This window comes from Carcharhinus amblyrhynchos, chromosome 1 (genome assembly GCF_965287045.1).
Source record: "Carcharhinus amblyrhynchos chromosome 1, sCarAmb.v2.hapA, whole genome shotgun sequence".
Taxonomy (NCBI): Eukaryota; Metazoa; Chordata; class Chondrichthyes; order Carcharhiniformes; family Carcharhinidae; genus Carcharhinus; species Carcharhinus amblyrhynchos.
Genome location: NC_137324.1, coordinates 73,313,630 through 73,339,271, shown reverse-complemented (window position 1 = coordinate 73,339,271; position 25,642 = coordinate 73,313,630). Strand labels below are relative to the sequence as shown.

General features: G+C 39.5%; 1 protein-coding gene across 4 annotated transcripts in view; it reads left to right on the top strand.

Annotated features, from left to right (window-relative positions):
• slc7a2 (solute carrier family 7 member 2) overlaps positions 1-24,729 on the top strand; it is a 131,739-nt gene extending 107,010 nt beyond the window's left edge. For 3 of the 4 annotated variants that reach the window (XM_080186988.1, XM_080186971.1, XM_080186979.1), the window contains 6 exons: positions 1,672-1,811; positions 9,428-9,530; positions 10,220-10,434; positions 14,209-14,375; positions 18,753-18,861; positions 21,128-24,729. In XM_080186988.1, the coding sequence (XP_080043114.1) occupies positions 1,672-1,811; positions 9,428-9,530; positions 10,220-10,434; positions 14,209-14,375; positions 18,753-18,861; positions 21,128-21,300 (907 nt within the window). In that variant the 3' untranslated portion in view covers positions 21,301-24,729. Of the gene's footprint in view, positions 1-1,671; positions 1,812-4,839; positions 4,977-9,427; positions 9,531-10,219; positions 10,435-14,208; positions 14,376-18,752; positions 18,862-21,127 lie in introns of all 4 variants that reach the window. The other variant, XM_080186997.1, reaches the window with a different exon arrangement.
• Positions 24,730-25,642: the final 913 nt, after the last annotated feature.

Sequence of the window (25,642 nt, the reverse complement as noted above, 5' to 3'; positions counted from 1 at the left end):
TTGTTGTGAAATCTTTAAGGAGAAAACAGTATCCAAAACTCCTTGGCATGCCTAACACTACATTTTTCTATCTCCACAGCTAAATAAAATCAAATCAATCTAATTTATATAATGTGATTACACTGTAGGACTCTACATAACTGTTTCCTGTTTGACACAAATCATGTTTGGCCAACCAAAGGTTGTCTAGTGTGTTCAAGTGGTTGAACACAATGAAACTTTAAAACTACTTCACTTATTAAAGCAAAAAAACAGTTCTGAAATCCCATCTTAAGTAAAGTCATGGAAAAGTCAATAGTTTTAATTACAGTGACAAGGTGGAGTTGCCCTAGAATTATTCATATTTAATCCCTTGCAGTCAGCACTGATGAAGACCGATGACAATAGGCATAATAGACTAGGCATATGGTTCTTGATGAATTAGAGATTAAAGAATCAGAAGTTAAAAAAAATGTCCTCAGGACATTTCCAAGATTAATCTACTCCAAATACAGTTACTTTTCTGATCCGTCAATTTTACAACATTATGAACTGAGGGGGCCTCCTAATTTCCAATCACAATTTTGGTGGAGCTGCTGAAGAAATTACTAAAAATGTTTCTAGCTTTCAGGACTTTGCCCCTTCATCAGGTGAGTGGGGAGTTCTGATCAGAACTCCCCACTCACCTGACAAAGGGCAAAGCCCCCAAGGCTATTGGCGTTTGCTACCAAATAAACTTGTTGGACTTTACCTTGGTGTTGTGAGACTTCTTATTCTGTTTACCCCAGTCCAACAGCGGCATCTCTACATCATAAAAATGTTTCTCCAGTGGTTCTGATGAAGTTACAGTCGGAGAAAGTTCAAAGTACATTTTATATTCAGTTTTAATTCCTTGGCTTCTGCCCCATCTCTTGAAACTGCAGACTCTTCCTAGGGTCTGAGCCCAAAAGGATTGAAATCCCCCTGCACCTTGGCTTGTCATCAGTGTTGGACATTAACTTCTTCTGCAGAGCTGCCAACATATTCAAAAACTGTTTTGTTGCAACGTGATGTCTGTGTGCCCAAACAGTTTCTGTGGAGTCCCCTGAATGTTTTTTTTCAATCTACACCCCTGCCTCAATACATTAGTCCAAAATATTGAGGATAATGGTAGCTCCCCAAATGAGATTAGCTAACTTGATATAGCATATGAAATTAGAATACTACAGTGAGGAGGCAATTTGGCCCATCAAGTCTGCACCGACCACAATCCCACCCAGACCCTATTCCCATAACCCATAGATTTACCCTAGCTGGTCCCCCTGACACTAAGGGGCAACTTAGCATGACCAGTCCACCTTCCTACATCTTTGGATTGTGGGAGGAAACCAGAGTACTCAGAGGAAACCCATGCTGATTTATATGTTTGCAGAATTCATCAGGCTATACCCACTGTGGTATTGGTGCAAACCAACATGCCATATTTTGATGTTGTAAAATGATTCTGCATTCATTTTAAAAAATGCTTGTCATTTTATTGGAGGGGGTGGGTAGAAGAGCTGAAAGGATTGTGAAAACCACTGCCCACTAGACAAGGAGAATTTAGGAATTTATGTAGAGCCCTAAAGTGAATGTCAATTTTTCATTTAATTTACTGCATACCGGCTGCGACTCTGATTTGCGACCTTCTGCATGTCTTTGCTCTTCATTCAGTCTACTTGGTTCCATTTTCCCCATGCCCCGTGTTATCTATGCTATGGCTGAAGATGGGTTGCTTTTCAAAGTTTTAGCCCACATCAATTCTAAGACGAAGACTCCAGCTATTGCTACAATGTCATCAGGTGTGGTTGCAGGTGAGATTTTATGGATGGGTGGAAGAAAGAAAATAAAAAGGGAATTTATGTTAAACAAGTAAATGTAGAACAGAATTGTCAGATGGTCAGTTTGTTAATTCTTTGCTGAGTCTGATTTTAAGATTTGAATTCTCATTCTCCAAGCCCCTGCCATTCTAATCTCTTTACCCATGGGCTCCTGCACTATTCTAATTCAACTCAACAGAAGTTCAAGGAATAGCATCTCATCTTTTGATGAGGTACTTCACAGCCTTCTGGACTCAGCACTAAGTTTAACAATCTCCAATCATAACCATTACTCCCTTACTTTTGGACAGCAACTGTCAGTAATGATGTTGCTGTTGTCATTTACGCTTCCTCTGGACTCATTTATATTTTCCCTCTTGTCTTGAGATGAAGAGAAATTTCTTCAATCAAAAAGTCGTGAATCCATAGGGGTGTGGATGCTCCCTTGCTGGATACATTTAATTCTGGGATAGTCCGATTTCTGGTCTCTTAGAGAATTAAGGGATATGGAGAGCAGGCAAGAAAATTAAGTTGAAGCCCAAGACTGTATTGAATGGTGATGCAGGCTTAGTGGGCCATGTGGTCTACTCTTGCTCCTTTCTTATGTTCTTGTGTCCCCATGCCATGTGTTGACCTGACCATCCCTTCTTAAGGCGACATGTGCTCTGACTTTTTGGGATCCACTCTCCCCCAAATGAGACCATTAAACATGGCCCCCAAGACATTTCAAGTACTGACTTACAGGGTACAGATGCCACCTCTGAATGTAACTATTCCCTCTGCATTTCAATAGCATGACATTAATGTCAGGACCAAATTCCTTAGGTGACTGACCAGCTCTTTTTCACCACACCATACACAACCTACATTGCCCAGAGAGGCCTTTCCCCACCCAAGACTGGGACCATGACAAACATGCCATGCAGAGCCCTATAACGTAGCCTGCACTATCCCTAACAGCCTCTTCATTCTTCAATGGGAGAGATATGCTTAGATATTCTTGCCTCCCTGACAAGGGTTATGAATGAGATTGCTGGCACAATAGTCATTAGAATGAACTCTAATGGTGTCAAGGGATATGGGGAGAGCGCTGGAGCATGGCATTGAGATAAAGGATCAGCCACGATCGTGTTGAATGGCAGAGGGGACTTGAATGGCTGAATGGCCTACTCCTGCCTCTTTTTCAAGTTTCTATGCTCTCACCGGCTGCTGCTTAAATGCTTCAGTGTCACCTGTGGATTCTGTCCTCTTACCTGTATTCTTACAAACGCCTTTTCCCAACATACATGGATCTCTCAGGTTGCCACCATTCCAATTCCAATGTATCTGTAAATGTGTGGCCATGACCAGCTTCCAGTTCACAGCCTACCTCCTCCTGTCAGATGTCCACCCTTAAATACCGAATTGGTATGGCACCTCCCTTTACACTGCCTCCCTGTCTAGTGGTCACTAATTGACCAGAACATGCTTGATTCACTGTGATAAAATTGCAGGGCAAGAGCGGGCAGAGTACATATTTCCATGCCTGCCTCCCTCACTCAACCATTAAGCACAAGATCCAGCCATGATGTAGTAATTTCTTAATTACTAATCTTGTTCAAATGCGTAATCTAGGGGCATCAAGGTTTCTCGACAGGGTAATCGAGACACCCATTTTCAACGGTAAATTGTGATGATGCTTGTCTGATGGCGTCAAAGAATTGAAAAACTCTACAGAGGAGCATCATCAACATCTTGTGCAGTGTCAATTGATTTATATGATATCCCTTCCTCTGGAATTTCTTTCAACGATAGTTCATTAATTTTACTACATCTGTACTTTTTGGAGGTAACAGGTCCTTTCCACATAACCAATCAGCAATTAATTACAATTTTTGTAATTAAGTTTGATGTTGGGAAAGTTCCAGAGTTCCTCATGGTTCATTGCAATTGTTCCACATCCATCTGGGATTATAATTGGATTAAAATTAGGAGCAAAGGGAATTTTACCACTTCCAGTGTCCAGCAGTAAATTTACAAAATTGCCAAATTTCTCATCCCCTAATGGATGAACTCTTATATCATAGTCAACTTTTAATATTTCCACATTATTCCAAAGAGATTTCTTTGCACTTGTTTGGTTTGCATCTGCTCTTGTTCCTCTTGACATTGCTGGGAGAATTTTTCTGAAGCCCCCTGAGCAAATCAAGGGAATGTCACTTGTAATTATTTTCTTCTGAAACTTTAGGCTGTATTATGTAAAGCCTCAAGGTTTTTCTTGTGTGACATAGTGCATCCATCTCAAATAGCAATTTTTTACTTCATAACACATTGGTCTTTTCTGAACCTTTCTCTATATTACATGTTGGCATTTCCTTGTTTTGTATGTTAAGTGGTAATTCGAATGCACAGGAAAATCTATTAGTACCTCTAGACAAGAATGTAGATATAATTCATGAAGAAGTTTCTACTAGTGCAATATGTCCCTGTAATTTAATTCTGGCAAAGGTTTAAAGATGTTTCTCCTTCCAAAAATGCTGCCAAATGTGCTGAGATTTTCCATCATTTTCTGTTTCTATTTCAGATTTCCAGCATCCACAGTATTTTGCTTTTATCATATCACCAAGTTTAGTTGAGATTGGCCCAAAGACTTTGAAGGAGTTTCACAGTGAACAAATATACAAATGAATTTGGCTGTATTGCAACCTACTCCTAGCAGCTAACATTTAAAATTAGAAATATTGCCAAAAATACAGTATTAAATATGTCATTGAGTAAACACCTGAAGAAAGCTGGTGTAGGAAGAGAAGCAGTGGAGTTAGTTTTACGAGTTAAAGATTAAGTGAAGTTATTAGAATGGGGTAGACAGTGCTTTATTCTCCATATAAACATTGTGTACTTCAAAGAAACTAAAGACAGTTCATCAAAGATATTAAAGTGACATGACCATTGACCTTGACAATTCTACATTTGCTAAGTGTATCCATGACAAGTACATTGCACTGAATGTATTTTTGTTTGAACTTTGACCTTTTTCTTTTAGCCTCTTGGGGTCTATGTTCCCTTTACCCAGAATTCTGTTTGCAATGGCGCGAGATGGTTTACTGTTCAGTTTTCTGGCAAAAGTGAGTAAGAGGCAGACACCAGTTGTTGCAACACTGGCATCAGGGGTCATCTCTGGTAAGCTGATGCAACTTGTCCTTTGCCTGACAGGACCTCGTCTGTCAATAAGCATGCCTGGGCTTGATATATTGTTCCCTGAAGCATGCAGAGTTTTGGTGCCTTCATGAATCAGGTGATTAGGATTGTAATGCAAGTGGGTATGCCAGGTTTTAGGAAGCGATAATTATAATTCTGGAAAAGAAATTAATAGAAACAGACATTGTAATCTCCTTTATATTTCATAAGTGGATTAAAAAGAATCTGGCATCTGCTTAAAAGACAAAATGAGAATTCTTTAATTTCATGAAATTAAAATACCTTTTGAAAGAAAAGTTATATTTTAGCTTAAAAATGTGTAAAAAAAAAGACCTAGCATACCCAGACTCTCGTGGCAATTGTTCACATGGATATTAAACAGTAATGTTGAGATTAAAATGTGGCCTTTTATAAACAGCCAAAGCAGATAAATCAAATCCTCACAGTCAATCTCAAGTCATAGGTTTCCACAGTGACCCAGTTCTGGAGCAAACTGATGTTGATATGAAAAGGCTTTGCATTTCATTTACTTATTACTTTTTCTTCTAATCTCTGTAGAGTCTGGCAAATGTTAATAATTCTAATAGATATTAATTCCAGGGATTTGAAGGCGCATGGTTCCCTTTGATAATTTTTAACTTTTAATGCCATATCTTGTGATATGTGTGTGAGACATATTAATGTGTTTCCTAATATATATGGGAGCTGATAACTTAATCCTTGCTGGGACCATTGTTCACAAAGGGATGCTCTGCTGAAACACTTCTTCAAATGCTCCCACTGCATAATGTGTGGAAATGTGCTAAATTGGTGGATTTAGGATTTCAGGTGCCAGTTGCAGAAAAATGGATTTGGCTCTGGGACAAAACAATAACAATTTCCATTTGTGTAGCATCTTCAACATAAGAAATTTATTCCAAAAGTACAGCCAAGTAAACATGTACATGAAACCAGGGAGGGAGATTTTAGGATAGGTGAGTAAAAGCTATGTTACTGAGCTAGTTTAAACAGTGTCTTAAAGGATGAGAGTATGGTGAAGAAGCCCGAGAGGTTTAGAAAAGGAATTTCAGATCCTAGGGCCTAAATGTATGATGGCGTGACAGTCAGTGATAGGATAGAGGGAGTAAAAGAGGCCAGATGGAGGAACACCTAGTTCTTGGAAAGCTATAGGGCTGAGGGAGGTTGGGAGTAGGTGGGGGAGCATGGATTTTGGAGGACTGGAAGCCATTGTATGCCAATGGGCATCATGGTGATAGGCGGGTGAACTTTATGCAGGACAGGATATAAGCAGCTGAACTTTGATCTAAATAAGTTACCACCCCAAGGTTTTTTAACTGGTAAAAGATCAGGTGTGTAGATAAACTAGCAGAATGTAAGGGCCTATGGGATCCAAAGTGAAGTGGAAATTGGATTGAAAACTGGCTCAATGGCAGGTAGCAAAGAATATTGGTCAATGGGTATTTTTGTGATTTGAAGGTTGTTTCCAGTGGAGATCTATAAAGCTAAGTAGTAGTTCCCTTGCTTTTCATATTACATATCAGTGACGTGGACTTAAATGTTGGGAGCATGATTTAAGAACTTTGCAGTTGATACATAAGTTGATTATATGGGTGTTAACAAAGAAGAATGTTGTCGGTCTCAGATGGTATCAATGGGCAAACAAGTGATAAATGGAATTCAATTCAGAGAAATGTGTGGTAATACATTTGGAGGGGACAAACAAGAGATGGGAATATACATTTGATAGGATACTAATAAGTTTAGAGGATCCGAGAGATCTTGGAGCGTTATCACACAGACCTCTGAAGGTAGAAAGATAAGGTAGTAATGTGGTGGTTCAGAGGACATATGGAATATTTTCCATTGCAAGCTGAGAAAAAGATTATAAGAGCAGGGAGATTGGCTGAAATTTGTATGAAATACTAGGCCACAACTTGAATGTTGCATACAGTTCTATTTGCCACAATACAGGAAGGATATGATCACACAAGAGACAATACAGAGTAAATTTACAGAGGGATGTTATCAGAACTGCAAAACTTGAGCTATGAGGAGGAGGTATGGATAAGCTGATTTTCGTTAGAACAAAGGAGCAAGGGAACTGTAATTGTGATGTAATGGGGCTTAGAAAGGGTGGATAGGAAGGACCTAATTTCCTTAGCAAAGAGATCACTAACCAAGGGCATTGTTTTAAAGTAATTGGCAGAAGAATTAGAGGGGTATTGAAGAAAATTTTATTTTCACCTAGAAGTTTGAAACTCACTGCTTGAAAAGTTGTGAAGGCAGATTTAAAAATTACTTGGATACTCACTGCAAGTGCATTATCCACAAGGTTACAGATTAAACTGGAAAGAGGGATTAGGCTGTTGAATGTTAGCCTCTTTAAGCACCTATTCATCTGAAATGGGCCAGATCATAAAATCCCTACAGTGCAGAAGGAGGCCATTCCACCCATCAAGTTCGCACTTGATCCCCGTAACCCCATGTATTTACCCTGCTAATCCTCCTAACCTACCCATTTTGGGACACCAAGGGCCAATTTTGCATGGCCAATCTACCTAGCCTGCATATCTTTGGACTGTGGGAGAAAACCAGAGCACCCAGGGGAAACCCACATAGAATGTGAGAATGTACAAACTCTTCACAGTCACCCAAGCCAAGAATCAAACTCAGGTTCCTGACACTGTGAGGCAGCAGTTCTAACCACTGTGCCACCCAGATGGACTCCTTCAGTGTAATTTTTCAATGCATCTAAGCAAGATGGACTCTCAGCAGGTATAGCCTTAGGTCAGCCATTTAGCTCTTACCATTTGCTTAAAATTTGACCATTTCAATTTCTTCAAGTTCACTGTAGGTATGCAAATGCTTGCTTCTTTGTATGCAAGTGTTTTGGATTTAGCACAGGTGACTCACACAGGTCTGTCTAAGAACCAACATCCTGACCCCCTGGATCCTAGCTTTATAATCAGATCTTACAGCACAGTTTAATCAAAGAACAACTGTCTGCTTTTGGTAGTCATTCTCTTTTCTCTATTTGTACTTTTTTCATGCAGCTTTTATGATTTTATTGGAGGGATTATTCGGTGAGGAAGGGAAAGGGAATTGACTGCAGCACAGATTTATCTTGGTTATGTGTAGATGTCCAGATGTTGCATTTTTATGAAGAGTTGTTGAGATGGGAGAGAATAGACACATTGATTTCAGTGGATTTGGACATGAGACCTGAAACATCTGGTTTAATTTTGTTTCTCTCTTATGTTTTATGGGAGTCAGTATTAAGAGTTGTGTGGACCAAATTAGTGGACTAGAGTTTATGATATGGATGGGAAAGTTACTGTTGGCTGATTGTGTGCGCAGTGATGTGTGTAGTCTAATGTGCTCTGTACTTGTTTTAATTTTGTAGGAGGAAAACATTGTAGTATTGTCAGTTAACAAAATAGTTAGAAATTTGTACTTAATGCAGACATTAGAAATTCCTGACTTCCCAATTAACACACATTTGTTTCAAAATATTAGGTGAGGATCAAGCAGTTTATATTATTTTCATGGCCAAATACCAGTTTCATTTCCAATCTGAATCTGAATTTTTCAATCACACTTTTTCTTGGAATTCTCACTAGCTGCAGTCCACATTTTAACCTCCATCACTGTTTCAATTTGCCTGTGAATAAAGGCCACACTAAAAAATTTAAGAATAATTGGGGATTTTCCTTCTTAAGTTTCAGTGTGTTTTAATGATTGACTATTGGTTGAGGCATTGGTTGCCTCCAAAGACTAGCAAACTCTTCATTCCATTTTGCCTATCAATTGCAGCACCAGCAATAACATTTCTAATTTTATTTATTTAACCTATTAAATTTATTGTGGTATACTTTCATTAGAAAGACATAATCTACCAACACAGTTGGTGGGTATAATAAAACTCATATTGTGTGCTATAATTGAAGCTTCACAAATTGCATGCGACAGGACTGTAATAATCAGCATGATTGAAACATGTAAGAAACACACTGCAGAACTAAATCATTACAGGTTCTGTGTATTCTCGCATGTCATTAATTCTTTAAAGAAGAATCTTTGAACAAACATAATGAAGCTGTAATTTCCACTTACACTTTGAAGCTGTTTCTAACATTGTACAGCAGTTAAGCTAAGGTGACTATACAACTTATGAAGTACTGAAAAACACTAAAGAACACTTAACAGGATGGCATGATATTTGTGTACACGCACTTTTAACCGAAGCTTTAACTCATTTAAAAAGAAAGCATTGTGATAAAACAGTGGACAGGGCTGTTTCCTGAGTATGTTAACTGATCATCCATTAGTATCAGCAACAGGTCATTTCTAGACTTGTATGTATCTTCCCAAGCCAGGGTTTTTTTTTGTTCTAACACTACTGTTCACATCCTGGTGGATTTTTTGTTTGGCAGCTGTCATGGCATTTCTGTTTGATCTGAAAGCCTTGGTTGACATGATGTCTATTGGGACGCTTCTGGCATACACTCTGGTCGCAGCATGTGTACTACTCCTCAGGTACAGTAAATCCTCACTTAATGTTGACTCGCTTAACATTTTTCATTTTAATGTCATTAATACAGTAGTGTCAGTATATCTATTTAATGTTGCTAGTATCAATTTCAAGTCATTTGCCAAAATGTCCATTTCTGTGGGCTGTCTGTGCACAACACATCACCCACAGTGTTTCCGCTGTCAGCCTTGCCTCCTACTGCCTGTTCTTACAAGGTTCTGTATTCAGCTACACCACTCCAGCTTCGCTAATAGCTGTACTGTTGGCTCTGGTGATGAACTGAAGCTTGCCAGCTCGATCTAGTGGCAGACATTAGTCAGTGCAGGTAGTCCTGGGATTCCAGCAGCTTCTTGCAGCATGGAACTGTAGTCAGCATAATTTTCAAAAGCTTCTGAAACAGTTCAGAAGGAAGAGTTAAGAATCAGAGAGAGCTTACTTGTACTAAGACAGTTGTTATTTGGTGCAGTTCTCTTTCACTACTTGTTGGATAATAAAGAAATGTCCTTAATGAAATCCCTAAGAGGTGCCTGTGGTGTCATTAATTGTGCTCATCTGGTTGGAATTAACAGTCAGAAGAAGATACCACTTAAAGCTCACAATCAGACTTATATTTGTACATTGGATTTTCATAATTTATCACTTTTAAACAAGCTTAAGCTGTTTCTAAATTAAGTTTTGTTTTTAAATGTGTTAGGTATCAACCAGATTCACTCTATGCAAAAGAAAAATGCTCCTCAGAAAGACAGAACCTCACAGCTGAGGAAGATGGTGAATTGGATGAAAATGAATCAAATTCCCGTTTGACCATGCTCAAAGATCAAGACTTCAGCTGTTTGTCATTGCTGAATCCCTCCAGGATCCCAACAGAACAAACATCAACAATAGTATATAGTTGTGTTGGGCTTATAGGTAAGACTTGAAAACAGTGTGAACAGTCATGTTAATTTCTGCACTGTGGTCACCAGGAAATGGAGCATTAATTTTGTGACACTTTCCTGTCAAAATTACAAAGATTTTTAATCGTTTTGGATCAAGCCAAGCTTTAAAAAAAGCACTAGATTCTTAAATTGAGGCATGATCTTTTGCCCTGAGGACAATAGGCAGTATGCAAAGAGTGGAAAATAGGATTGAATCTGGTTCCACTGGAATTCCATCTTATACACAGGAACCTGGAAAATGGTAGCAAGGGAGCAAGGAATACCTCTTTCACTAATTCTCCCCTCACTGGCTCTCTTTGCATGTCTAGGGGGTGACTCAAAGGGTGGTGAGTCTCTGGAATTCTCTGCCCACTGAAGTGGTGGAGGCTACCTCACTAAATATATTTAAGTCACGGGTAGATAGGTTTCTGATAGAAAAGGAAATTAAGGGTTATGGGGAGAAAGTGGGAAAGTGGAACTGATCCACTTCAGATCAGCCATGATCTTGATGAATGGCAGGGCAGGCTTGAAGGGCTAGATGGCCTACTCCTGCTCCTATTTCTTATGCTCTTATGACTGTAGAGGTGGGGTAGGGAGGGGAGAGGGTCTCCTGTATTTCCACAACAAAATACCACCAAGTGTGTTGTCTGATGGACTCAGTGGACCCCATGCCACCTGGGAGCCAGTACACATTCCATCATAAACCCTAAGTTTTAAGTTTATTTATTAGTGTTACAAGTAGGCTTACATTAACACTGTAGTGAGATTACTGTGAAAGTCCCCTACTCGGAACACTCTGGCGCCTATTCGGGTGTGCCAAGGGAGAATTTAGTATGGCCAATGCACCCAACCGGCACATCTTTTGAACTCTGGGAGGAAAGCGGAGCACCCAGAGGAAACACACACAGACACAGGGAGAATGTGCAGACTCCGCACAGACAGTGACCCAAGCAGGGAATCGAACGCAGGGCACTGGTGGTATGAGACAGCAGTGCTAATTACTGTGCCACCGTGCTGGAAGGGGAAAGTTAATTAACCCTAGAGAGACTGAAGTATATCTACAGTTTTATGCCTGTTCATCTTTGAGGAAAGAGGAAAATAAATACCATATAAAGTACAGTGGGAATATACTAACATTTTGTCCATGGAGGTGGAGACTCAGCAGAAATGTTGTCTGCCCATTTTCTTGACTTCTCTGGCTATTAACAGGTCCAGAACGGAACTTTGGGCCTTTAAATGTTTTATAATTTCAATAATTCTTTGCTAACCTGAACTAATTCAATTAGAACTAAAATCTGTGAGGGATTGTAATAGTTTTCCATCACTCCTTCAGGTAAGTTGCATTAAAGTGCCCTGAGAAATTTGGGCCATCCAACCAAATATGTATCATTCCTGGGAAATGATGAAGATTATACACCTTTGTATTTACATATACTGAAGGCCCACACAAATGCTAGAGAGATGCTAGTAAAAATGGTCACGGTGAAAAAACAGTCATCTGTTCCAAAGCAAATTTTGATGAGGGAGTTATTTGTATAACTGATTGGGCTAGAGGCACCTACAAGTCCGCATAAGCAGCTAACACCCCAGTCCTTCAGTCTGCCCTTTTAAGGCAGAATGGAGCTCTCTGGAGGCCCAAATAAATGATTTTATTTTTGCTGAAGCTCTCCAGATCCCTTTAGAACCATTTAAATTAGCAAAACTGATTGCTCCACCTAGGGCAGATTTACCTTACTCCAGTGAATGTTTGGAACTTTTAGAAGGCCTCACAATACTCGTAAAATGTGTCATCTGGCATGGGTTGTACAGAGGCATTTCAACATGTGTAGGAAGAAATTTCCCAAAGAAGCCCAAGAATCCATTTTCTTCTGTAGGAAACACAGGCAGAAAATCCATTCACACTACCAGACAGGAAGTTAAGGGTCTGAACCATGTTTGAATGAGATTCAGCCCATATTCAATCCTGGTCCACCTCTCCCCAGCATAAATGCAACATCCTTCCTTTTCTGCCCTGGGAATTTGAGCTACAGTTTGATCCCAACTTTCTCTGATTTATTTTTACTATATTGTTATATATCATTTGGCATTTTATTCACTGCTCTGCATTGTGGAAGGTGGAAGGTGTATTTTTTCAACTTCACCCCTGGCTATTTTAGTTTGAATTCATGGATATGAGTATTTACTATTTATCTATTTATCCTTCGAATCAGCATTCACATCTACTTGACGTTTTTTTTTTCATTCCTCCCTATCCTGAACATAACCTAACCAAAAGCTGGTGTTTGTTTCAAATTAATTGTGAATATAAAGGCTGAAATTATTTCTTCCAGAATATGCAGCCATTTTACTGTAACTGGGGCCCTTTCCTTTAAATTTGGATTCTAATCTTTAAAACTTTACCTCATTGGGTTCACTGCCAGTAACAAAGCCAAAATTGTGCTGAACGTTTATGTTAACCACTAATGACCTGAATCCACTAAATTGCTTTGAATTAGTCATGTCCTGAAAATCACACATTCTGGGCACCAATGTTGGAGGTTGTGTGATTAAAACTTAGAACTCTAAGACTATCAGGCCTTATACCTTCAATATTCTTTGTACTCTCTTTGGTTCTGGTTACCAAGTCACAAGGGAAACATCACATTACCTGGCAGTGGTGGAGAGAGGAACCATAAAGCTGATTTTCTTGTTATCTGGCATCAGAGAACTGGGTCATGAGGGAATGCTATAAAGTCTTGAAAAGAAATAAAAGAGACGGGGTGATTGTCGAGTTGAATGATACTAAATGGATTAGGAAAGATTAAGCTGGAGGGCTTTTCATGCCAAGCGAGAACTACAGGGCAAGGAGACCCAGATATGAGCAGTCAAAAGGCAAATTCAGTATTGATGCCTGGTAGCACTTCTTTACAAAATAATTAATATCTGCCAGGTAATCTAAACAGAAAGATGGAATCAGACCCTCTGGAAAGATGAGCTTGGTGGTCTTCTGTACTTATTTTCCTGAGCAGGTAAAAAATTGTTGAATCATTCAGTATGGAGGACTGTAACCGTATAACTGCAGCAGTAGTTTTGACAGCTACTTACATTTGAGTTCAAAAGAAACATTTCACCAAAACCAGCATGCACGGTAGTTACTGAGAGTTGGATCTGATTAAGTGATAAAAACTGTTCTGTTGAAATTATCGTTTCAAATCTAGACGCAGTATTTATTTCACAGAGAATCACAGATTCACACTGTGCAGAAGAGGCCCTTCGACCCATCAAGTCTACATGAGAAACATCTGACCTATTTATCTAACCCCATTTATCAGTGCTTGGCCCATAGCCTTGAATGTTATGGCATGCCAAGTGCTCATTCAGATACTCTTTAAAGAATGTGAGGCAACCAGCCTCCACCACCCTCCCAGAGAGTGCACTCCAGATTGTCAATTATTTTTCTCACATAGATTTGATGGGCCGAAGGGCCTCTTCTGCACAGTGTGAATCTGTGATTCTCTGTGAAATAGAACGTAGAACATATAGAACACTACAGCACAAACAGGCCCTTCGGCCCACAAGTAGCGCTGATCATACTGTGTCTAGATTTGAAAAGATAATTTCAACAAAACAGTTTTTTAAAGTTAAGCTTGATGGAATATATGTTTGCACTTTCTAATGTGTATCACTGACAGGCAAAGTGACCCAAAACCTACCTTTTAAATGCTTGCATGTAAATATAATTTATTATTTAAAATGATTACTCTAATTTATTTAATTTTTCTTTCAGCCGTTATCATTTGTGTATTGAGTGTGCTGATTACTTATGGCAGTGAAGCAATTCTTTCTGCGGTGCCCTGGAGCATAGCGATTCTTGTTGTACTACTGGTCATGCTTGGAGTCTCTATATTCATCATCTACAAACAACCTCAGAGTCATATCAAAGTGGCTTTCATGGTAATTCATTGGCACTCTATTCCAGACTTTCTGTTACTGAATTCAACTAAGGGTTAACTGATTTTGTGGGATATTCCGAAAGGGTAACTGGATAATACATAATTGATATTGGGTACAATAGCATAGAGGTTATGTTACTGTGATACATAGTAACTTGTCTAGCTGTCGAGTGGGCGAGAAAATGGTAGATTTATTCATCGGTTTTCTCAGCAAGGTATGTAATGAGAATTTACGGCATTCTGTGCAAGAGGAAGCCAAAATGTGAATCTTGCCAGTAGGGTGGTTGGAGCCTCAGTTTGCCTGAGAAGCTGGCTGCTGAGCTCTAGGGGCACCATGCACAGGCATTTACTGTGTGTACACAGAATACTGGGAGATCTGTCTTCACCTCCTCTCCCTCCAACCCCCAACCCAGCCGATCACCCCCCTGGCCGATTGCCGCCCCAGCCAATTGCTGCCCCCATACTCTGCCCCCTGCAGAGTTCCCTCCCCTCCTACAGACCTCCCACTTCAGGCTCCACTCCACCAATTCCCCTCCCCACCTGCCGTCCCTCCTGGCACTGCCAAAATGCCAGGCTGGCACTGTCTGACCCTGCCCCCAACCACCCATGGGGCATTAATGACCTTTGGTCCCACTATCAAGGCCATCACGCCTGGTTTCCACTGGTGAGGACCATGCGTGATTCTCAGTGAGGGCCTCAACCTGCAAGGGGCTAAAGTAAGTGAGCCCAGATGATAGTGGCCAGGGCTCGATAATGACATGTTAATCATGTCATTAATATTGAAATCAGCCTCGTGCCCAAAATGGAGCCGGCAAGGTTGTGAAATGTGAGAAACCAGTTGCAAGTCTGATTTTTTGCCACATGCCAGCTGGCAATATCATGCCCCTTGTGTTCAGATCCAATTATAGCAACTTAAATTTGAATGGGCCACAGCACAACCAGAAGGTATACCAACTTAACGATGAGCAATAGATGCTGACCTTGCCGATGATATCCACATCTGGTAATTGAGTTTAAGACTCAATCTTAACAGATTGACAGAAAACAGAAAAAGAACAATGGATGCTGTTGATATGTACTGCTGTAATCATGCCTGTATCACACTGACAGAATAATTTTATCCATGATAATTTTCCTGTCAGTTTATGTTTGTATTTTCTTCCTAGCTTTACAAATTGATAGAAGCATCAAATGGTTAGCACAATAGGTGTGAGGTGGTGCAGTTTGTTAAGAAGATCCTTTTATAATGCGAGTCTAAGTAGGGAAGAAGAACAAAATTCACCCTGTAGACATTCTGTACAGAACCAATGAACCCAATATTAATAATGACATGTGTAGAAGCAGCCATTCATAACATCCTTTAAAAAGTGCTGTTATTACTATAACATTTTTATATAACTCTATAAAAATGTCAATGAACCAGATCTTTAAGATATCATTAGCAGAAACTATAATAACAGAAACACCTCTTTATCTTGTGTAAATAAACATGGACCTTTGACAAACTAAGAAAAATAGTTGTCAGTCAAGCAGTGTTTTCCCTTGTACGCAAGAGTTTCAACAAACTAATGAATTCTTGGCTCTGAGCCAAGCTTTGTTATCAATGTCACCCACCTCTAAGGTCAAAGTCCAGCCCCAAAGTTTCCATTTGTAGGGGAGTACAAAACTAGATGGCATAAATATAAGATAGTCACTAATAAATTTAGTAGGGATTTCAGGAAAACCTTCTTTACAACAGTAATTCATAAATAAAATGGCTTTAACATAACAAAATTACAGCACCGGAATTCTACTGCTTTGCCTTCCACAGAATCAGAGCGGACGAGGGACAGACAACGGAAATGTCCGTTGACCTTGGCAGGAAATTCTGGTCTCACTCAAGTGAGGGTGTAAAATTCCACCCCAGAGCTCTTCTGTAGCTGCAGGCATGTTCATCAGGGTTGACCAATTAAAGTCAGGGGCAGAATTTTCCTGCCCCGCTCGCCGTGGGAATCAGAGTGGACGGACAGAGACCATGCAAAGGTCCGTTGACTGAATTTTCCAGTCCGGAGGCGAGTATGGACGGAATATCCCCCCCAAGTTCTTCAAGAGGCCAGAATTAGAAGTGCAGATAACCTTGGAGATTCAGAGAAGTTTACAGAAATAAGGAAGAGTAGGGTTATGGAAAGATTTGAAAACAAGAATGCTATTTTTAAATTGAGGACTTGCTTTACTATGAGCCAATATCGGTCAGCAAGAACAGGTGAAGACGAACAAAACTTAGAACCATAGAACCTTAGAACCCTACAGTGCAAAAAGAGGCCCTTCGACCCATCGAGTCTGCACCGGCGACAATCCCACCCAGGCCCTACCCCCTTATCCCTACATATTTTACCTGCTAATCCCTCTAATCTAAGCATTCCAGGACACTAAGGGGCAATTTTTTTAGCATGCCCTATCAACCTAACCCACACATCTTTGGACTGTGGGAGGAAACCACAGCACCTGGAGGAAATCCACGCAGACACGAGGAGAATGTACAAACTCTACACAGACAGATATGGAGTTTGGTGCGAGTTAGGACAGGAGCAACAGAATTTTGGATCACCTGTGTTTACAGAGAACGGAATGTGAGAAGCTGATCAGAAATGTATTTAAATAGACATGGCTAGATGTAACAAGTTTACAGAACAAAAGTGTCAGACCACTTAACTTGTACATTTTATGTAATGGGCATTGGGAATACCATTAAATGAAGCTGAATGAACAGAAATTCAATTTTCAACAGTAGACTTTAACTGGTTAAGGAAAGAACCCGTGGTTCTCCTGGATGACTGACTGATCCAACAGAACAGTTTAAGTGCCCGGCAGCACGTTTTGATATGTTATACAAATGGCCACTTGTGAGGGATCTAGACACCTGCTGAGATTAGCTAAATGAAATAAAACCAAGGATTGTCCCTTCTTTTGGTGCAATGGTGAGTGAGGAAAATCAGACCAGACTGAGAAATGTGGCCCAGCATCAGAACTACATCAGGAGGAACTTTCTAATGGACAGATGGAAATTCCATCTGCCCCCAACATTGTGAGGTGGACCAGTGAGAATTCCTGTCTCCTTTCTGCCTGACAATCTGGCAGGAGGAATAAAGAATATCTTGTTATTGCAGCAGCAGAAGTCCAGGCTGGAGTCATGGCTTGCAGAATCTCAGCATTGACTCTTAACAATTTTTGTCAGCTCTTTACAAGGGTACTAATGAGCTACTTTGGCATACCCTCTGGTAACAGTTCATCAGCTGCATCATCAGTTAGTCATATAGCTCTTCAACTTCCTCTTGCACTGGTTTGTGGGCACAAAGAAGCACAAGCATGTTGTGATGATTTAGGTAACGCTATTCTGTATCCAGGTAATCTGGCAGGATGAAGTGTTGTGTGGTATTTTTATAAGATAGACACACAGATCACGAAGGGACAAGAGTTTTATTAGAAAGGTGTTTACAAACTGTTAGGATAGACTGCCCCTTTGACCATGCAAACAGCCAGTTACATCATTAATATGTCATGTGATTTGACTCTTAAAGTGACCTTGTTCAAACTAGGAACAAAATTGAATATACAACATGTTGGTCTGGGGGGGAGGAGAAATTCCACTCCACTGGACATATTTTTAGGACCTACATGTCTTTAGATCATTTTTGGTATTGACAGCCAGCGATTTCGTCCTGACCATACATCCACACATGTACTTTTGAGTAGTTGTTACTGATAATAAACAACAACAGGAACCTGAAGTATTAGTTTGTTTGCCCTTGTTAAAAAGGAAAATGCAGGATGTCATTCCCTAACCATTGTGTGCTGAAATTAGCTGAACTAAAGAAATTTTTGGATTGAATCTCTAGGTTCTGTTGTTTGACTTTTCATCATCATCTTGTTAAGGCTGCAGTTATATTTCAGATATTGTGTGTACTTTATTACTGTACCATGCACACAAGTATATCAACAACATTACTGCAGATGTTATGTGAATTGCTGTATTTCTTTATTTTTTTCAGGGGATCTGTCACTAAAAAGGCTGGCATTTATTGTTCTTGAACTGAGTTGCTTCCTCAGAGCCACTTCAGAAGGCAGCTAAGAGTAAATTAATGTACATTGCTATGGGTCTGAAGTTATAAGTAGGCCAAATTAGATAAGGATGACAGATTTCCTTCCCTAAAAGATATTATTGAACTAAATGGATTTTTACAGCAATCAGTGATAGCTGAGACGAGCTTTATATTCCAGATTTATTAATTGAATTTAAATTATATTGGCCTGGGCCACAGGATTTCTAGTTAAGTGATATTATCATTACAGCACATATCTTCTATATAAGGTTGACGTTAATTTTGTTAATATATTTTAGGTGCCACTTTTACCATTCCTGCCTATTGTCAGCATCTTTGTCAATATCTACTTGATGATACAGTTGAGCGGGGGTACCTGGATTCGTTTTTCTGTTTGGATGGCTGTTGGTAAGCACCAATGATATAATTTTCTTAAGCACTTAAAGGCGGGAGTTTTCCTGCCCTGCCTGCCAGGGGATTTGTAGCAGTTGGGGGATGGCCAATGCAAAGGTCCATTGACCTTGGGTGACATTTTCCAGTTTTGGGACAAGTGCGACTAGAAAACCCTACCAATAGTATTTGAAATTCCCAGTCTCATGTTGGGCTTTACACCTCTAAAATTCCTGATGGGTCATTTTGCCACTGGATGAGCCAGTCAAAGACCGTTCAGGATCAATGGCAACGTTCACCGCAAACCGATAATCAGCAAGTACATGTCAAAGGTCAGTCATGAACAATGATCACTTGGATAAGCTAGTGGGCAATAACCAGTACCTAATTACCAACCTCTTTATTTATTAGCTTGCTCTTAGTTTCCATTTCACTTAGCTCTCCTTTCATGAATGACTGATGCAAAAATACACTTTAAATGCCCTGCAGCATCTTCCAGTACCTTACACAAGTCAAGACACTTGTGAGCTGAAAGCCCAAACTTTTCTTGATGCTTAAACATCTGCTGAATTAAATAAAACCTGGAAATGGCCATCAGTTTTATATCTGGAAAAAAAACATAGCTTCTGACCATCACATTTAGACAACTACCATGTTAGAAATTGGATATACAGGCAGTGAAAATTGATACAGTGGAGCCTAGACTAGGTACATTTACAAGCTTTTATTTAGATGCATATTGCATATTGTGCATCTCCAACCAAAAGCTCAACTCCTCTTTCAATCTGCTCCTATATGTATAAGCACACAGTCTGCAATTAATACCCACCACCTGAATACAACTAACAACCAACAGATATAAGCACTGAAAACTTTGGTCCTAATTCATGGCTGGGATTCTCTGGTGCCACTGAGAGTAAATGGAGTTTTGGCTGGAATACAAATTCTCCATTCTCACTTGCAGGGCAGCAGGCACGGACAAGATCAGAGAATTCCACCCAAAATTAATAATCCACATTCTCACTTTTTTGCTAACAAAAATCAAATTTTGAAAGCAACAGGGAATCTGGTAACAATGAGGTGGACAGGTAAGCAGGAAGAAAATTAATTTTGTGGGTGGGAAGCTGGTTTGTGTGATGGACTGGGCTTTGTTCACAACCCTTCGTAGTTTCTTGCGAACTTGAATAGAGTGCAGCCATACCAAGCTGTGATACAACCAGAAATAATACTTTCTATGGTGCATCTGTAAAGGTTGGTGAGAGTCATAGCGGACATGCCAAATTTCCTTAATTTTCTGAGAAAGTAGAGGCATTAGTGGGTTTTCTTAACTGAAGTGTCGGCATGGGGGGAACCAGGATGGGTTGTTGGTGATCTGGACACTCAAAAACTTGAGTAAGGGTTGAATAGAATAGGAATAATTAGTCAGAAGGTGATAGAGTCTAGGAGATGTAATAAGAGACACGAGGGCCACATTTTCCCTCCCAGACTCTGCGACCATTGGTGGCTCCTTTCACTGGCACCACACCCAAACTCCCACTCAAAGGGAAAGAAGAAAGGAAAATAGACAGGTGCAGAAGAGGACTGACAGAGAAGTAAAAAGAACAGCTACGGGGACAATTTCAGCAAAGTGAGAGAGCAAATACAAAGAAACAAAGTCATCATAGCCTAGTAAGAGATAGTGACCATAATCTGCCTTACCAAGTACAATAAGCAGAAGTTGGCTGCCTTGCCAAAGCAAAAAATCCAAGAAATGTGCACTTCAGTTGACTGGTGTGAATTACAAGCAATGATGCTATCTGCTAGTTATAGCTGGTAACTGCATAATTTATTAAAATAAATGCAGTCACAAGACAATGCACATGAACTGAGATGAGATTCTAAGACTTTAACAGACTGGAGAGGTTCAGTAAGAAGTTAGGTAACCAAAGCAGTTTTTCAGTCTTGCAGAGACTGTGTTGTTTTCTTTCTAAGCTTCCCTGTAGAATATTTATTCACATGAATCTCTTAATACTTCGGGAATATCTACTAAACCTGGCTAAAGGATGGAAGGGGTGACTGACCTTACCTGAAAATATTTTCAATATTCTTTTCCCTATCAAAGTCCAGCACTTTTTAGCAGCAGACAATGCAGAATATTTATCGGTTTTACTGAATTTTGACTTTCATTAAGAAAACTTCAAAAAATACTTTAATCTTCTTAATTTTATATTGCAAAGTAACACTGTTAAACAATAACTGTGCTTTCACATTCCCTGGTCCATTTAATATATTTTTCTGTTAAAAGGATTCGCAATCTACTTTGCTTATGGCATCAGACATAGTGTGGAAAGGCACCATGATAATGAATCAATGCACAGTGAAACTGAGGACATAAAGAATTGCGAAGGAATGGACGACAATGAAATGGCAACAGAGCTTGACCAGTTTATTCTGCATGAAAAGACAAGTGAATGTTAGCTTTAAAAAGCAGTACAACATGCCAGTTTGCCACGACAGACCTGCTGTGTGTTATCAAGAGCAGTGAAGCTGTATCGACTTTGGTCTCAGAATTTAGTTAAAACTCTTAATAGACAAATTGTACTAACAAATGAGTGTTTTGCAGCAGATCATCTTAAATTGCTTATGGGGGAACTAAATGTTTGCTGATTAGCTGCAAGTAACTCAGTGTCACATGCAGTGGTACCATGGTTGATTTAATCTATTCAAAATACTGTTGAATGGAAAGCTAAATAATATTTTCTCAAAACAATAGGATCCTTGCCCTCAGAAGAAAACACTATCTACTGGAAGGCAAGTTGTTTTTCTGAAAAGCAGCAAAGAAAGTGATTTATTTTAACCATTTGGCATGATAACACAGAGGTTATCTCTGTCTTTAAGATCTTCTATAGTTCCACTTTCTAAAATTTTCAGTAGACACTACTGCATTAATTCAGAATGTGAAATCTGAGAACATAAGAAATAGGAGTAATAGTATGCCTCAAGCCTGCTCTGGAGAATTAAATCACTTGTGGCATAGTTTTTTTTTACATTCACTTTTTCTAAAACAAACTAAATTGAAAAGAGAAATCTTGAGGCAGCTGGGTTTAGAAACAAAAAGGGGAGAGGAGAAATGTGCATTTTCATCTTTCACTAAATTCGGCAAACTCTGGAAAATATCTAAAACTTTTAAAACTTCTTTAACACGTTACTTGCAAATGTTGTAGCCAGTAAATCTTAGTAGTCCATCTTTTTGGGACAAAAGGGTTTTGATCACACTTGAGTGTTTTAGGTTTATCTGGAAATGTGATAACTATTCATGCTTCTAAACTTATAAAGTAAGCATTTACTGTGAATTAACAAAAGGTTTAATGGAGACAAGTCTTTAAAAGGGCTGTTTCTATCTATTCCAGTGGTGCTGCAACTCCTGATTTATGTAATCTTCATTTGAAGCAACATTCTCGAAAAACCTATGAAGCATGAACCTCTTGACTCACGTAGTGATGACTCATGTGATTCTCAATATCAGCCATAAAACAGCTGCAGCACAGGAGGCAATTCAACCCATCATGTGCTTGCTGGTCCTTTACAACAATAGCTCTGCCAGTTGCACTTTCCTACTCTGTCCCTGTTGCTCTGCAAATATTCTCTTTGGTTGCTTACAATTGAATCTGCTTCCACCACACTCTCAAGCAATGCAATCTGGGTCCTAACCATTCAGTGTAAAAGTGTTTTTCTCATATTATCATTGGGTGCTTTTGTCAGTCATCTTAAATTGTTGTCCTCTGATTCTCTCCCCATGCAAACAGTTTCTATTTAAATACTCTGTATAGACTCATCACAATTTTGAACACTTTCTTCAGACTTTCTGTTCTCCCCGGAGACAATCAAAGCTTCTCCAATCTTTCCACATTACTGCAGAATCTTCTCCCTGGAAACATTTTCAAAAATCTTTTCTGCCTCCTATTTAAATACATCACATCCTTCCTAAAGTGTGGTGTCCAAAATTTTCTAGTTGAGGCAAAACTCATGTTCATTGTTTCTGTGCTCATTTCCTTGGGGTGGGTTTAGCTCAGTTGACTGTACAGCTGGTTAGTAATGCACAGCAATACCAAGTGTGTGGGTTCAATTCCTCTACTGGCTGAGCCTTGTTCATGAAGGTTATTCCTTCTGAAGTGTGCTAATCCTCAGGTCAACTCTCCACCTAGTTATTTGGGACTATGACAACTTTACCTTTCACTCTATTCCTATGTTCATAAAGCCTCCAGTATGCCTTTTTAACCACTTTCAACTTGCCCTGCCATCTTCACTAATTTGTGCATATATACACCTGGTTTATCTGTTCCTACATAATCTTTAGAATTTTATCCTTTATTCAAAATTACTTTTCCTGTTCTAACTACAAAAATGTATCATTTTGTACTCCTCTCCATTAAATTTAACCCTGTGACAACCCATCTCCTCATGGTGTCTATCATTATCCCCCTCGCAGCTAACAATATTTCTGAGCTTTATGCCATCTGAAAATTTTGAAATTATGCCCTATATCCCTAAGTCTAGGTTATTAATAGATATCATGAAAAGCAGTGATTCTAGTACTGCCCCTTGGGGAACCCTATTTTATACCCTTCTCCAGACTACAAAACAAGCGTTCATCACTGTTGTCTGTTTCAAATGCTTAGTAAAATATCACCGTTGCTGTAGGAGTTTGCAGATCAAGTGTCATAAAGTCTGTGTGTACTGTAACTGGGATGTATAGTGGAGTAAGTGGAAGTGGTTACCTACAGCCACCTCTTCACTTCCCACACCAGCAAAAGTTATTTTCATGATGAACCTTGTCAGATTTTTTTATTCAGGTGATGGGCATCTCGTGTTTGATTGCTGAATGCATGGAATCTGCTAATATTTTCTGCTTTGTTCCTAACTCTATAACCTTGTTCTTTATAGAGGTATAGAGTTTCTTAACATATTTTGGATAACTGTAAATTTCAGTAGAGCTATTACTGAAGGGACACAGTTTTTGAGGTGTATTGTGGGCAAATTTGACCAACCTCAGAAGCAGCAGTTGACATTTAATCAAAAATATTATCTATTGTTTATTTTAATTACAAGGACAACAAAACTGCACATATATTTATATATAGTGAACTTAAAGGAACCTGCCATTCAAATATTTTGAATGTCATTAAGCTTTATCTATTTCACTATGGTTACTTGTCCTCAATTGGAATGATGATGAGTTAGTATTGGCAAGACTTACAAAAGATGATATTTTCATAACGGGATCTGCTGCTCATAATAAATGTACTGTCCTCACTGCTCATTATGCTGAGCCACAAGATGTGCTGGGAAGAAAGGTATAAATTGTCCTTTTTACTTTCCCAAATTAATCCTGATTAGTTTAGTTAATTTAATTAAATTGATGAAGCCATAAGAGTTGGTTTACAAAATGTATTTCATTCACAAGTAATTACTATTTGTACAATAGAGCAATATTCTTTGAGAGCATTTTGGTGGATGACAATTAAAGATGACATTTCAAGAAGATCGCACACAAAATTATTTAATATCAAATTTTATTGGAGGAAGCATCTTGATTAGGCAAATGTTGACCAAAGGATATTTGATAATTTGAATGAGAAGAATTAACTGTATATACGAAAACATTAAGCAATATGTTGGCATAATGGTTAGCACTGCTGCCTCACAGCACCACAGACCGGAGTTTGATTCCAGCCTTGGGTGACTGTGTGGAGTTTGCATGTTCGCCCCATGTCTGCGTGTGTTTCCTTTGGGTGCTCTGGTTTCCTCCCCCAAAGTCCAAAGATGTGCTGGTTATGTTGATTGGCCGTACTAATTTGGCCCAAGTATCCCAAGATGTATCAGTTAGGGGAATTAGCAGAGTAAATGTGTGAGGTAATGGGATGGGGTCTGGGTGGGATGCTCTGTCAGAAAGTCAGTGCAGACATGATTTACCAAATGGTTCTTTTGCACTGTGGAAATTCTACAACTCTGTAGAGGTGTTGATCCTCCACATTGTGAGTTCCCAGTCTCAAACATGTCATCAAGAAAGTTGAAAAGAGGACAGGTCCTTTAACAAGAAAGAAATGTTTAAAAGGAGGTTGATTCCACCACAAAACAGAAAATGCTGGAAAATCTCAGCAGGTCTGACATCATCTGCGGAGATAGTCTAGATGACCCTTTTTCAGTGTTTAGAGCAAAAAGAACCAGCAGGGATTTATACCGAGGACGGGGGGAGGGGTGGAATGGGACAAAGGGACTGTAAATGAGGATACAGAAAGCTGAGAAGATGCTAAATGTGTCCATAAAGTAATCAGAATGTGTGAATGGCAGAATAGGGGTACAGATGGTTATGGAACTGCCTGGGGATTATGGCAGTTGCCCTGAGGAAGTGGGGTGGTTGGGGGGTGGGGTGGGGTTGGGGGGGGGGGGGGGGTGGGTGGGTAGGTAGGCGGTAGTGGAGGTGACAAGAAGAAGAAATGGACTGGATAAGAGGAAAAATGGAAGTGAGAAAGAAGGCTAAGATGAAATGAAATGAAATTTTAAAAAATGGAAATGGGGTAAAGGCAGAGGGGAGAGTTCATGCTCTGAAGTTGTTGAACTCAATGTTCAGTCCAGAAGGCTGCAAAGTGCCCAATCAGATGATGAGGTGCTGTTTCTCCAGTTTGTGTTGGGATTGATTTCAAGCTTTCAGTTAAACCTCCAAGTACAGGGGATGGTATTGGCATTAGGCAAGGGATGGTTTTGCTTGCCTGCCCAATAAACTGGTACATAGCAAATTATATGGAAGAGTAAGAATGAT